Genomic DNA, 12,701 nt, shown 5'->3' with positions numbered 1-12,701 from the left:
ATAGATGCAATTAGAAGCATTAAGAAACTGAAGACAAAAAATTGCCAAGTCAAGGCTTCTTCTTTCCCCCCTCCCTCAGTCTGAAACCTTATGTGCAAAATCTATTTATTTCAAGCGAGGAAATGTGTACAGTCTAATAGACACCCTAAAATGTATTTAAGCAAATTAGCAACTGGATTTTTTCAGTTTAATATTTGTTTTGTTTTTATGAGTTTCCTCAGTTGCCACTGTAGGATTTGTCCAAGTGCAAACACATCAAGAAGGACACTCTAAAACAATGGGGCAGTTTTGAAGCAAAGTGGAACACCCAGCTCCCAATTCTTGCAGTTTTCTGGTTTTAATTCCCAGCGTGGAAATCAAGGGCCTCCTTTAAAAGTAGGCAGGTCAAATTGTTTGCAATAAATTTAATTTTTTTTTCTTAAGTTCCTTTAAAAAAACAACTCTGCTTTGAAGATTTAGAATTTCTGCTTTTTCTTTGGTTAAGCAAATTTATAAATTTAGGGATGTTTTGTGCATATAGAATCTGTCACCAGTATGTATCTTGTTTTGAAGAAAGTGTTTTTGTTGTGGATGTGTCATGCTGTATATATTTGTTCATATTTTTGTGAATTGAATACTATGTACCATTGTATTATAGTAACTTTTATAAAGCAAACCATAAATATACTGACTTTTCTTACAGAAAAATTATGTTGTGCTTAATATGTTACCTGGGAGCTATGAGAGCTCAAGGAGGCAGATGCAGAACAAGAACAGTGTGAAGAACTGATTTTCAGCAAAGTTTACTGAAAATATTAATTCTGGTGAGCAGGAAATGAATTTAAGCAGCATTGTATTACATGAAAGAAATATGTGAGTGATTCTAGTCTGTACATTTTGTCTCAGTATTAACAATGTTGAGAGCCTTGGAGAGCTGAAGCAGAACTCTCCTGACAGTGAACCAGGAGTCCCAGACCTGTCCAACTCTGCAGGTGAGGGATCCCTGCTCCTCCTTCTCCCCTGGATTGCTCTGATTTCATATCCTTTATTTATTTATTTATTTTTAACTTTATGGAGGCAAAAGCCCTTAACCACCAAGTGAGGGGTCAGTGGTGTGTGAGGTTGTTGTGGCCAGAGGCTCTTTGCTTTCTTTCTTTTAAAATCAGTTTATTCAAATTGCCAGGAGTTGGACTTGGGTGATTCATGTGGGTCCCTTGCAGGATATTCTGTGATTGTTTGAAATCTGGATTAGCTCTGCTCCCTGGGACCCAGGGAAGGGGCAGCTGGGGAGTTTGGCACATGTACCCCCAACAGTGGGGGGCTGCTGCTGGGGGGTCAGGATGGCCTCTCTGAGCTTTTATTCACAAATAAACACCTGGAGCAGGGCCAAGGGGAATGGCTGATGGAGGAGGAGGTGGAAGAGAAAGGACAGAGGCTGGAGGAGACCTCAGCTCAGCTCCTGCATTGCTCAGGTGAGCACAGGGCAGGGCTGCAGCACAGCCACTCCTGGGGGGCTCAGCCTGGGCTGAGGGCTGGGGCTGCTTGGGGTCTGAGAGCTCCCCTGCTGGGAAAAAGGGAACAGGGGGCTGTGGAGGGGCTGTGCAGCACCCCAGGGTGTCCTGCAGCCCCTGGGAACACAGGCACTGCCCAGGCACTCAGGCCAGGTCAGAAAAGGGATTTATTGCTTTGGGGAGGAATTCCCCGTGCAAAGGACAACTCCAGAGCAACACCCAGAGGGGACTTTGCACATGCAGTCAGGATCTGAGCCAAGGAACTGCTGCCAGTGCCAGCAATTACTGCTGGAAACATGGGAGAAACCCCAACCCATCATCAATGCAGGAATTTACAGGTATTAGAGCAAGACTCTGTTGCCTTGGGAAGGCTGAAATATGTAAATACAATTAATTCTCATTCCAGAGTGTTGGAGCTACCCTAAAACCATGTTTATTCTCAGCAATTTCAAATTGAAGATTGAGTCTAAAAGCAATTAAACCAAAATCTTACAAAAGGAGATGTGCAGAGAGGAAAACGCCTCCGTGCTGTCGCAGCTTCCCGTGTAGCTAAAATTAAAACTTTGGGTAGACTGAATTTGAGCACTCCCAGTTGTTTCTTCTGTCTTCCTCTGTAGCTGCATGTCTTTGGCACATGCCTTAAAGCTGCCCTTTTGTTAAGAATTCCATGGTTTGGATCAGATTAAGCTGCTTTTTGAGAGTGTGTTTGCTATTTCCCACACCCCATCTCCCAGGAGGTCACAGAAGGGCAGTGCCAGGGCTGGGCTGGGAGAGCTGTTGGGTCCTTTTGCATTGTCCAGCTTGGCAGTGGCTTCCCTGGCTTTGTGGCACTCCAGTCTGGGCTATTTACCAAAACGCGGGGTGTTTCCCAGTTCATTTGGGATGCAGCTCCTTGGGGATGAGGGTGGCACTTGCTGCCATCCCCTACATCCTCCTGCTCTCCCCATTGGGCTCCAGCACAGTCAGGTTTCCTCTGGCATCCTGATCCATTTCAATGGCCTCAAACAGAGACTTGAAGTTGCCAGCACCGAAGCCCTGCAGGGGTGGCACCATTAGGGACCAGGGCTGGGTGGCCCTGAGGGCTCCTGGCCAGGACCAGAGGGACAAACTCAAACCAACCTGGTGGTTGTGCCTCTGGATCACCTCCAGAAACACCGTGGGTCTGTCTTGGACTGGTTTGGTGAAGATCTGCAGCAAGTAGCCTTTTTCATCAAAATCCACCAGGATTTTCAGCTCCTGGAGAAAAGAAATGAGGGGACAGCTCAAAGACCCACAGAGGAGCGGGTGGGGCTCTCTGTGTCACTCACATCCCTGCAGGGACTGTGGGGAGCTGCTCCAGCCCTGGGCAGGCCTTTCCCCCCTGACTCACCGCCAGCTTGTCAATGTTCTCCTTCACTTTGATTTTGGCAGTTTTGAGCCTCTCCCGCAGCACCTGGTAGTAGCTGGAGGGCACATCCATGAACTGCATGCCCCTCTGCTTCAGGTTGGTGATCTGCAAGGCAGGGGAGACCCAGCAGGGCTCAGCTTGGGAGAGGTTTGTGCCAGGAGCATTTCCTGGCATGGGCAGTGTCAGGAGATGCTTTCCCATGGCATTGGCCAACCTCAGGCAGGAGAACCTGTCTCATCATTTCACTCTGGCACCACGAATGGGCAGGCCCAAGGTGTCCTCCCCAGGCACTGAGAGAGCTGTGCAAGATCATTTGTCCTGCTCTGGCCTGATGCCTTGGTCTGGAGAGGAGCCCAAGCCTGGGTGCTCAACCCAGACCTGCCCCAGCTGAAGGTGGGTGATGGGCTGTGGGGCTCAGCCTGGGCTGGCTGTGTCCCACCAGGCACCCTGCAAGGACAAAGGTGCCACCAAGGACCCTACAGACCCCAACTGCTTTAAGCTGGAGGGACAGGCAGCTCACAGGTGCAGCAGGTCCCTTTGACCCCTGGGCAGTTAAGGCTGGTTGTAAAACAACCACAGCACAAAGGCCATGAGCTCTGTGTCCTTGTGCCCTGACAGGGTCATGGTGCACCCTGTGATGAGCAGCACCATGCCCAGAGCCAGGGCAGGGAGGTCCCAGGGCAGGGGTGGGTCCCAGGGCAGGGGGGTCCCAGGGCAGGGGGTTTGAGGGCAGGGAGGTCCCAGGGCAGGGATCCCAGGGCAGGCAGGTCCCAAGGCTGCACTCACCGCTGAGATGATGTCGGGGGTGTTCAGTGCGATGTGCTGAACTCCAGCCCCTCCGTAGTAATCAATGTATTCCTACAGGGAAAAGATGTCACCATGGCAGTGACAGCACAGCTACAGCTGTGAAGGGATGGTGTGGGCTTAAAAATGTGCAGGCAAGATCAGCCCAGGGGCACCACACGATGACAGACACTGTTGATGAGATGGGGTAAACGGGCTCTGCCCAGCAGCTCCCCTGGGGTTTGTCAGGCCCAAGCAGAGCCAGGATTCCTTTCTAGCAGGCACTTCAGCACAGCAGCTCTGCTCTGGCTCCACATCACTGACCCTTGGTCCCTGTTCCTTGACCAAGATTCCCCTGGGAGTGGAGGCAGCCACACGGATCAACCACCAGCATCCACCCACCTGAATCTGGGATTTCTTCTTGCCAGGGGCTGGCTCATTGATGGGCATCTTGATGGTCTCCTCGTAGTTGGTGACCACGATGGAGCGCAGGGCGCTGAACTCGGTGTGCAGCTGCTTGTCATCCACTGACCAGAAGCGGTGGAAGAGCAGGTTCTTCTGGTACCTGCCCAGGTCACCAGGGCACAGTCAAGGCCTTGCTCCATCCCCACAGAAATGGAGCTGTGCTCTGGCTTCATCAGCCCTGGCAGGAGTGGTGAGACCAGCAGAGCTGTGCTGCTGCTCCATCCCACCCCCACCAGCTCTGCCCACCCTTACCAGTCTGCCACTGGGACCATCTGGAGGTCAGGCTGGTTCCCCACAACGTGATCAACAAAGCTGAGCTTGCCACTTGGTCTGTGGGGGGAGACAAGGGGGGTCTCAGCCAGGCTCAGGGGTACCCCACAGCTCAGGGGGCTCCAGGGCAAGGCAGTGGGGACCTGTCCAGCTCCTCGGTGGGATATCCCACCAGAACACAAAGGCAGAGCCAGGCAGGAGCCTCTGGAAAGTACTCACAGCTTGGGCAGCAGGGGGTCCTTGAAGAGGGGTGGGTGGTACCCAGGGAGGAACAGGCCCTTGTAGTTGAGCTTTTCTATCAAGGTGTGGGTGGTGTCACCGTACTGTGAGGGGGCAAAGTGGTTGTGTTGTGGCTTTGTTTCTGCAGGGGCCTCCCAGGTGCAGGCAGCTCCATGGCCCTGCCCTGCCACTCACCGTCTGGATCACTGCGAATTTCACCTTCCCAAATTTGTCCTGCTCCACCCACGGCTCCTTCACCACCACAGCACCACGCTCCTTGGCTTTCTGGGCAGAAGGAGAGAGATCCTGTCCTGCCACAGCTCCCCCAGGCCAGGGGGAGACATCCCCAGGCCCTCCTGCCTCCCCTCACCGTTTTGGGGGGCTGTGTGGGAGGGGACAGAGGGCCTGCCCACCTGCACGATGAAGTCACAGTCCTCCACTTCAAAGGCCACGTCCTTCACGCCGTCCCCGTGCTTCACCAGGTGCTCCCCCATCTCTGCCCGGAGCAGGAACAGGCACAGGCATGAGCAGAGCTGCTTTGTTCATTTCCCACTGCATCCCCCCCAGTGACACCTACCCTCATTCCCTGGGTTCAGAGCGGAGGAGAAAACAAACACGATCTGCCGAGGAAGAGGAGCAGAGGTGAGGATGGAGCCACAGGTGATGGTGTTCATGGTGGGTCTGACACCACCTCACCTTTCCCTGCCCTGGCAGTGGCACCTCTGTCAGGGGCTCCCTTACCTTGTCCTGCTTGATGACATGTGACACCACCTCCCTGCTGCCGGTCTCCAGCCCGCGGTAGGCCAGCTCCTCGAAGCCCAGCTTGTTGCAGTAGTAGGATGCAGCCTGTGGGCAGGGAAGAGTCCCTCTGGGTGAAGCTGTGGTGCTGGTGGCCCACAGGCCATGGAGAACAGCCACCAAGGCAGGTGCAAGTCACACTTGTGTGTGTGAGAACAGGCAGCAGCTTCTCTGCCTCCTCCAGCAGCCCGGGGGGAACAGGCAGAGGCAAGAAAGGGCCAGGATTGAGGAAAAAGCCCAAACTCAGTGGGAAGTGCTGCCTCCAAAACTTTCTGTGAGGGCTGCCATGGAGCAGGAGACATTTCTGGGTGTCCCTGTTCTGTGAGGTTGCGTGAAAAGCAGCTCAGGTGTGAAGCACAGGGGTGGGGGATGGAGACCAGGGCAAGGTTTGGAGATCAGCTGCCACGAGCCCACGCAGCTCTGCAGGCTGGTGGCCACAGCTGGCCCTGGCTATGTGCCCTGGTCCATGTCCCATGTCCCATGTCCCAGCCCCAGGAGCCGCCCCTCACCTTGCGCAAGGGCCATCAAGGCCACCAAGGCCACGGGTGCCAGGCCAGGGCTGGGCTTTGGGACACGGCACATCCCCGGCCCAGGGGCTGCCGGGAGGAACCAACACCCCCCGGGCAGCCAATGCCGGCAGAGCCCGGCCTGTCCCGGCCTGGGAGGTGTCCCCTGGCTCAGCTGTCCCCTGGCACTGCTGTCCCCTGGCACTGCTGTCCCCTTACACGTGTGCCTGGCAGCTGCAGCCTCTCACCTGCTTGGCATTGCCGACCCAGAAGGTGATGGAGTGGAAGTGGATGAAGCGACCTCGTTGGGGCTGAAAGGAAAGGAAAATGGAGCTGAAAGCTGCTGCTGCTGCATTTCCTGCAGCACTGCTCGGCTCTGGAGCAGGGGGAAGCAGCAGCTGGGACCTTGAAAATGCATCTGCTGCAAAAGCATCTGAATTAACTGGTGGAACAGCCCCCAGATGGTGATTTTCCAAAGTGCTTTACAGTCAAGTCCCGCTGCAGGATCCTGCACTGCAGGCTGGAAGGTATAAAGCACTGATTCACTTTTGCCCACAGCCACAGTCCCAGTTCTCCCAGTGCTCCCCACAAGTGGCCATCCCAGCGAGCTGCCCACCTGCAAACCTCACTGTGTTGAAGATTAATTATTCCACAAAAGCTCTTACACAACCACCAGCACCAGGACAGATCCCCTTTGCTCCGTTCCCCACCACTGCCTAAGCTGGCACAGGACACCCTGCACTGGAAACACTTTAACAGTGAAAAAGGAGGCAAAAAATGCAGCATTTGGAAATAAATGTTGCATGGAATGAGGATTCAGCTTAAGGCTTGACTTGACTGGTAAATATCCATCTCTTTGTCACTCTCCTCCCAAACCAGAAATTTCAATGATTAATACTAATTTACAACGAGGATCTTGTGTGGCCCAGAGCAGTTTTACTTCTAATTTCAACAGGTAATCTAGGAATTGACACAATCTGCAGGAACACGACCGATGTTTCACACCAGGCAGAAGGGCAGGACAGGGACACAACTCTTACCTTTTCTCCCTTGTCTGTGTAGGACGTCTGAAAGAGAATGAGAAAAGAGGGACATTAGTGGGACAGGCAGGTACAGCAACCCCCAGGGAGCTGAATCCAAAAGTCAGGCTGTGAGAGCAGCTCTGCTGTGCCACGTCCAGCACAGTCACTGGAAAATCCGAACTCAAGCAGAGCTTAAATCTCCAAAAGTGTCCCGTGCATGGAGCCCCCGACGTCTGAATTAATTCCCATCTGCTGCCCTCACCATTTTTGTGACCTGGCGATGCGATGGAAGCAAAGAGAGCTTCAGAACGGGGCGCTTTCAATATAACGGGACGGGGAGGCTCCTCCTCGGCCCCACCTTCTCCCAGCACCAACCCAGGGAAGCTTTGGGCCGGGAGCTGCCCAGAGCGGGGCGGTGGGTGGCTGTCACCGGGGCCGTGTCACGGCTCCTGCAGCCCTGCGGGGGCACCGAGTGCAGCACGTGAGGCTCTGCGGAGGGTGGGGACCCTGCTGACCCCGCAGCCAAACCCCTGCCCCGCGTGTGTCACCGGGCACCGGGGGTGACGCAATTCGGGCAGCACATCCCCCGGCCCGCCCGCTGCCCCTGGGGACATTCACCCTCCCTGGGGACATGTCATGGGCAGCGCTGAGCCGGGACAGCCTGCAGAGCCCGGCTGGTGTCCGGGCACGGGGCCACCTTCGGCCCCGGCGAGCCCAGCGCTGCAGGGACCCCAAAATGTGGGACAGCAGGAGGAGGGGACAAGAGATGGCCCTGCCGGGGAGGCATCAGTGCACAAACTCCACCTGGCTGGGAGTGGTGGGAAGTCGCAGCCACCAGCAAGGCCGGAGGGGATGAGCACGGGGGGATTGGGTGGTGCCAGCGGCACGGAGGACAGGGGTGGGGGTCTCACTGTGACAGGGCTGTCCCCTGTCACACTGCCCGGGACATGGATGCCACACTCGGCAAATGCTCTGGGCCACAGACTGGAGAGGGGCCAGCAGCAGGGACAGGGACATAACATCGTGCACCTGGCTGTGTCACCATGTCACCATCAAAGCTGCTTAACTCACTGGTGGTGACACTGCTGTGCCACCACGTGTCACCATCAGAGCCGCCCCAGAGCAGCGTGACCCAGTGACGGTGACACCGCTGTGCCCCCCCATGCCAGCGGCACAGCGGTGTGCCGCAGAGGCAGTGACGCGGCTGTGCCACCCCGTTATTGCTATCACTGTGTTCCCGCCGTGTCCCCGCTGTGTCACCCCCGTGTCACCGCTCTGTCCCCGCCTGTCATCGCCTCACGGGCCCCGCTGGCCCCGCCCCCGGCCCCGCCCCGCGCCCGTCCCGGCTCCCGTCCGGCCGCGGCCATGGCGGATCCCGGCGGGGGCCGCCCGGTCACCGTCAGCGATGTGCAGCAGCTGGTGCGGCGCAAGGACGAGATTGAAGCCCAGATCAAGGCGTGCTACGAGCTCCTGGAGGGGGTCAGTGCCCGGGCAGGGCCGGGCCGGGCCGGGGGGCGCCGTGCGGGCCCGCGGGCTCGGCCCCCTCCCAACCGCCGCCTCTCCCCTCACAGCAAAAGGGCGTCGGGATGCACGAGCCGCTGGTGGACGCCGAGGGCTTCCCCCGCTCGGACATCGACCTGTACCAAGTGCGCACCGCCCGGCACAACATCATCTGTGAGCGGGGAACGGGGAACGGGGAACGGAACCGGGCGGGGGGGCCCTTCCCGGGACCGGGCCGCGCCCCATCCCGCGGGATGAGCCAGCGAAACCGGGATGTGCGGGGCAAACGCGGCCTCTGCCCGGGAACGGGCACCGCGGAACCGCGGAGCTCTCTGGAACCCCCATGGCGCTCGTAGTAATTCCTCAGAACCCAGGCCCGGGGCTGTTCTGAGCCTGTTCCCCAGGTTCTGCTCAGCGCTCGGAGCTGCCGCCTGGGCTGAGTCAGTAAAATGCTTTTGAACACGTGTTGCTGCAGCAGCACTGAAATTCTGCCACTGCTGCAGAGCCATTTGGGATCTGTGAAACACAACAAAGCTTTTCTGAGCTGTTTGTAGAATAAAATTTGGATAGGAAGCAGCTTCATATTTATTTCATCGCAGACGTTCCCAGTGCCCAACCTCAGGGCAGGTGACTTAATGGAAAGAAGACTTAAGCTGCTTACTGAGTGCTAAGGGATCACGGGCCTCGCAGCCCTTCGGCCTTTGCATGTTTACCAAAATTTGTAGGGTGGTTTTCTCTGTGTCTTTTACTGATAAACATCTGCTGGGCTGGCACCAGGCCCCAGCAGATAGAGCAGAGGCTCTTGCTGAGATCAGAGACAGCCAGGGCACTGCTCTGTGTGACTGCAGGGGGAACAGCTGAGAGCCCTTTGGGGGAAGCCTCTCCCACTCCCTGTGTGCTCATGGTGTCACCCACAGGTTTGCAGAATGATCACAAGGCCGTGATGAAGCAGGTGGAGGAAGCTCTGCACAAGCTGCACGCCCGGGAGAAGGAGAAACACGCCAGGGATGAGGCAGAGGCCTTGGCTGAGGCCATGAGCCAGAGCCAGAGCCTGCCCCAGGCCTTTGCCAAAGTGAACTCCGTGAGCCCCGGCTCTCCCGCCAGTGTCTCGGTACGTGGGGCACAGCTCATGGGGAAGGGTTTGACTGGAGCCAGACAGCTCATGGCTCCCTCTGCCTCTTGTTAATCAGTGGGAATAAGCTGGGGCCTTGATTAGGGTGTCAGCCCCTTCTTTTTATCATGTTGGGATGTCCTGTGAAGGGGCTGGTCACTGTACAGGGATGAGATGGATGTTCATTCTCTGAGCTGTGTCCTGGCACCACAGCTCTTTCCACACCTCACTGACCATTCCAGCCTCAGTATTTTTCCTCCCATGAAACAGAACAGAGGCATGAACACTCACCTCTCCCTGTGGCTGTAGTGATGTTCACTTGCCTGAGTATGAGGGGTGTTGTAGCACATATCTCTCCCTGTGGCTCGGTGAAGGGTGATGCTCCTGTGATATTACTGTCTTTGGAGAATGCAGATGCTCATCTCTCTTCTATTTCTGTCCAGGGACTTCAAGTTGATGATGAGATTGTGGAGTTTGGATCTGTCAATGCAAACAACTTCCAGAACCTGCAGAACATTGCCACGGTGGTACAGCACAGTGAGGGGGTGAGCTCATTCATGCTGTGGCCGCATTCTCTTGCCTGTCTCTGTTAGCCACAGCTCTTTCTATGGAACTTGGATCTCTGGAATCATAATTTCCCTGTCAAAAACAGTGTCAGATTCAGTCTGTGCAGTTGTAGCCTTGCTCTCTCACAGCACTGAGCTATTTGCTCATCAATGGAAGAGCTGAGAGGTGAGAGTATTGTTTGTTCTCCCTGGGGACTCTCTGCAGCAGCATTGCTGTGCCACCCTCGTGGCCTGGCCAGAGAAGCTGCCACAGCCATTAAGTGCTTGGTGGTGGAAGTGAGGGATCTCCTGGAGATGACTTCACACAAAACACTCCCTTCTTTCAGTTATGGCCACAGGAGGGGGAGTGGGCACTGCTGCAGAACAGTTCCTTGGGCTTAATGTTCTTTGTGTGCTTCAGGAAAAGAAGGGAGTTGACTTTGTGATAGAAAAGTGAAACATTTTGGTTATTTTTCTATTTTTTCCTCTCTTTCAGAGACCCCTGAGTGTGACAGTGATCCGTGGGGGCAGAAGGGTGCACGTGGGGCTGACTCCAAAGCGCTGGGCTGGGAAGGGCCTCCTGGGGTGAGCTACTGTTTCACTTGGGAGAGAAGAAAGGATTTCACCAGCTCAGGGCACATTTCCTGAGCAGGGCCAGCCCTGGCTGTGTCACTGCCCACTGTGACAGACCTCACAGGTGGGCACCAGGGAGCTGGAGGCTGCTGGTGCTGCACGGGGATACAGGGAGTGGAGTTCCGTCAAACATGAGCACAGGCAGGAAGGTCTCAGTGGCTGGTTTGTCTGGGAAGCCAGTGGAGGAGGGTTGTGGTGGGTCTGAGCCATCCCATGCCAGGTCTTCTGTGCCTGTCTGAGAAATGAAAATTTAATATTTCCTCCTACCCTCTTCTTTTTCAGCTGCAATATCATTCCTTTACAAAGATGACCATGGCTGGGAGAACAATAAAGCTGAAGCTTGTTCCTGCTTTCTGGACTCTGATCTGGTTTGAAAATGTGGTGTTGCTGTGACCTCTGGTGCATGGAGGGTTCTGGCAGACTTCTGCAGTTCAGAATTGCACTGGTTGTCAGGAGGAACCTGCAGAGCTGCAAGATGTGGCTTCTCATCTCCTCCACCTTGTCTCAATTTAGAATAAGGCTCTAGAGAGACCCAAATCGCACTTGATACATGCTCCAAAGAGCTTGAAATGCTCTTTTTTGGTGATAACAGAGCATTCCTTTTTTCTCCCCTTTTAAACTCCTCACTGAATATCATGTAATATATGCTAAAAAGTCCTAGAGCACTTTTTGATGCCTGTCACAGTAGATGACAGACAAGAGATATGCAAGTTTGATACTTCATCTTCCCATGTTGCCACAACTTTTAAAGACAGTGAACATACTGAAAGGATTTTTGGAATGCCCAGTTATTTAACACAATGAGGTGAAGAATAGGGGTTATAATTCTACTTTTGGAACTTCTAGTACTTTATGTAGTCATGATAAGAACACTCCTAGCTTTTCTCTCTATTTTCTTTTAATTTTTAAAAAATTTGTTTATTTGCAGGAGTTGATTTTGGGGTGTTTTCCTGGTTCCAGCCAGGACAGGGTTTACTTTTTTGTGCCTCCCATTCTCCTCTCCATCCTGCTGCAGGAGCAGTGGGTGGCACAGGGTCTGGGGTGTTTTCAGTGGGAACAGTAAATTGGGGAACACCATTCCTAAACTACCACAGGTGCATAAAAACTGTTGGAAGGGATTCTGGGAATGACTGGATTGTTTAAAGCGTATTTCCAGCTGAACTTTCAAAATAGTCTCCCAAAACAATAAAACTGAGTATTGCCTCTCTCTGTTCTCATAGAAGTCATTATTTGGGGCAGCCTCTCCGGGTCAGGGAGATAATGGGAGCTGATAACAAATCTCCTTTCCGCTCCCAGCAGGGTGTGAGGCTCTTTCTGGGCAGAAGGAAAAACAAATTAACTTTTGAAATTGTTATTATTTGAGCTTAACAGCAAGGCTGAGGTAAACAGCTGGGAGCGTTTGGAGCTGATTATCTGCAGGGATGAAGTGAGAGCCTGGAGTGAGCCCTGGGAGTGGCTGCCCTGTGCGAGTGCCTGGGGACTGTGAGGGACTGGCAGGGCTTGGGGGATGATTTTTCTCACTTTGACTCTGCTTGTCCTGCTCAGGGAAGCCACTGAAGCAGAGCTGCCTGCAACTCCTTGTGGGGGGCATCGGGTAAAGATCCCCCATCCCATTCCTCAGGCAGGGTGAGGGTCCGGTCCTGAATGGCTCCGGCGATGCCAAGAGGGGCTTTGTGACAGCCACGAGCGGGATTTGGGCTTGGGCAGGGTGAAGGGCTGAATGTTCCCTCCAGCGCTGCCTCTTCCTGGCAGCCGGTGAGGATGAGGAGGGTTACCCCCTCTCTCCCCCCATTTCCCGATGCAGCCGGTGAGGATGAGGAGGGTTTCCCCCCCGTTTCCCGGTGCAGCCGGTGAGGATGAGGTGGTTCCCCCTCGTTTCCAGGTGCAGCCGGTGAGGATGAGGAGGTTCCCCCCCGTTTCCCGGTGCAGCCGGTGAGGATGAGGAGGTTCCCCCCCGTTTCCCGGTGCAGCC

The 12,701-nt window shown here is 54.8% G+C and overlaps 2 protein-coding genes across 2 annotated transcripts; one reads left to right on the top strand and one right to left on the bottom strand.

Annotated features, from left to right (window-relative positions):
• Positions 1-1,900: 1,900 nt before the first annotated feature.
• Positions 1,901-7,248, bottom strand: HPD (4-hydroxyphenylpyruvate dioxygenase). Its single transcript, XM_058816699.1, has 14 exons — positions 7,203-7,248; positions 6,959-6,985; positions 6,167-6,229; positions 5,356-5,460; positions 5,192-5,234; positions 5,028-5,110; positions 4,810-4,899; positions 4,615-4,718; positions 4,378-4,455; positions 4,063-4,225; positions 3,664-3,735; positions 2,860-2,982; positions 2,610-2,726; positions 1,901-2,525 (listed from the first exon to the last, which is right to left on the bottom strand). The coding sequence occupies exons 1-14, from the start codon at positions 7,203-7,205 to the stop codon at positions 2,415-2,417; spliced, it is 1,182 nt and encodes a 393-aa protein (XP_058672682.1). The 5' UTR covers positions 7,206-7,248; the 3' UTR covers positions 1,901-2,414.
• Positions 7,249-8,264: 1,016 nt separating this feature from the next.
• On the top strand, positions 8,265-11,934 carry PSMD9 (proteasome 26S subunit, non-ATPase 9). The gene is made up of 6 exons (XM_058816668.1): positions 8,265-8,419; positions 8,512-8,614; positions 9,358-9,551; positions 9,995-10,096; positions 10,593-10,681; positions 11,012-11,934. Exons 1-6 carry the CDS (start codon positions 8,306-8,308, stop codon positions 11,037-11,039), a joined length of 630 nt encoding a protein of 209 aa, XP_058672651.1. The 5' UTR covers positions 8,265-8,305; the 3' UTR covers positions 11,040-11,934.
• Positions 11,935-12,701: the final 767 nt, after the last annotated feature.

Source organism: Ammospiza caudacuta, chromosome 18 (assembly GCF_027887145.1).
Source record: "Ammospiza caudacuta isolate bAmmCau1 chromosome 18, bAmmCau1.pri, whole genome shotgun sequence".
Classification (NCBI taxonomy): domain Eukaryota; kingdom Metazoa; phylum Chordata; class Aves; order Passeriformes; family Passerellidae; genus Ammospiza; species Ammospiza caudacuta.
This window is presented reverse-complemented; position numbering and strand designations above follow the sequence as displayed.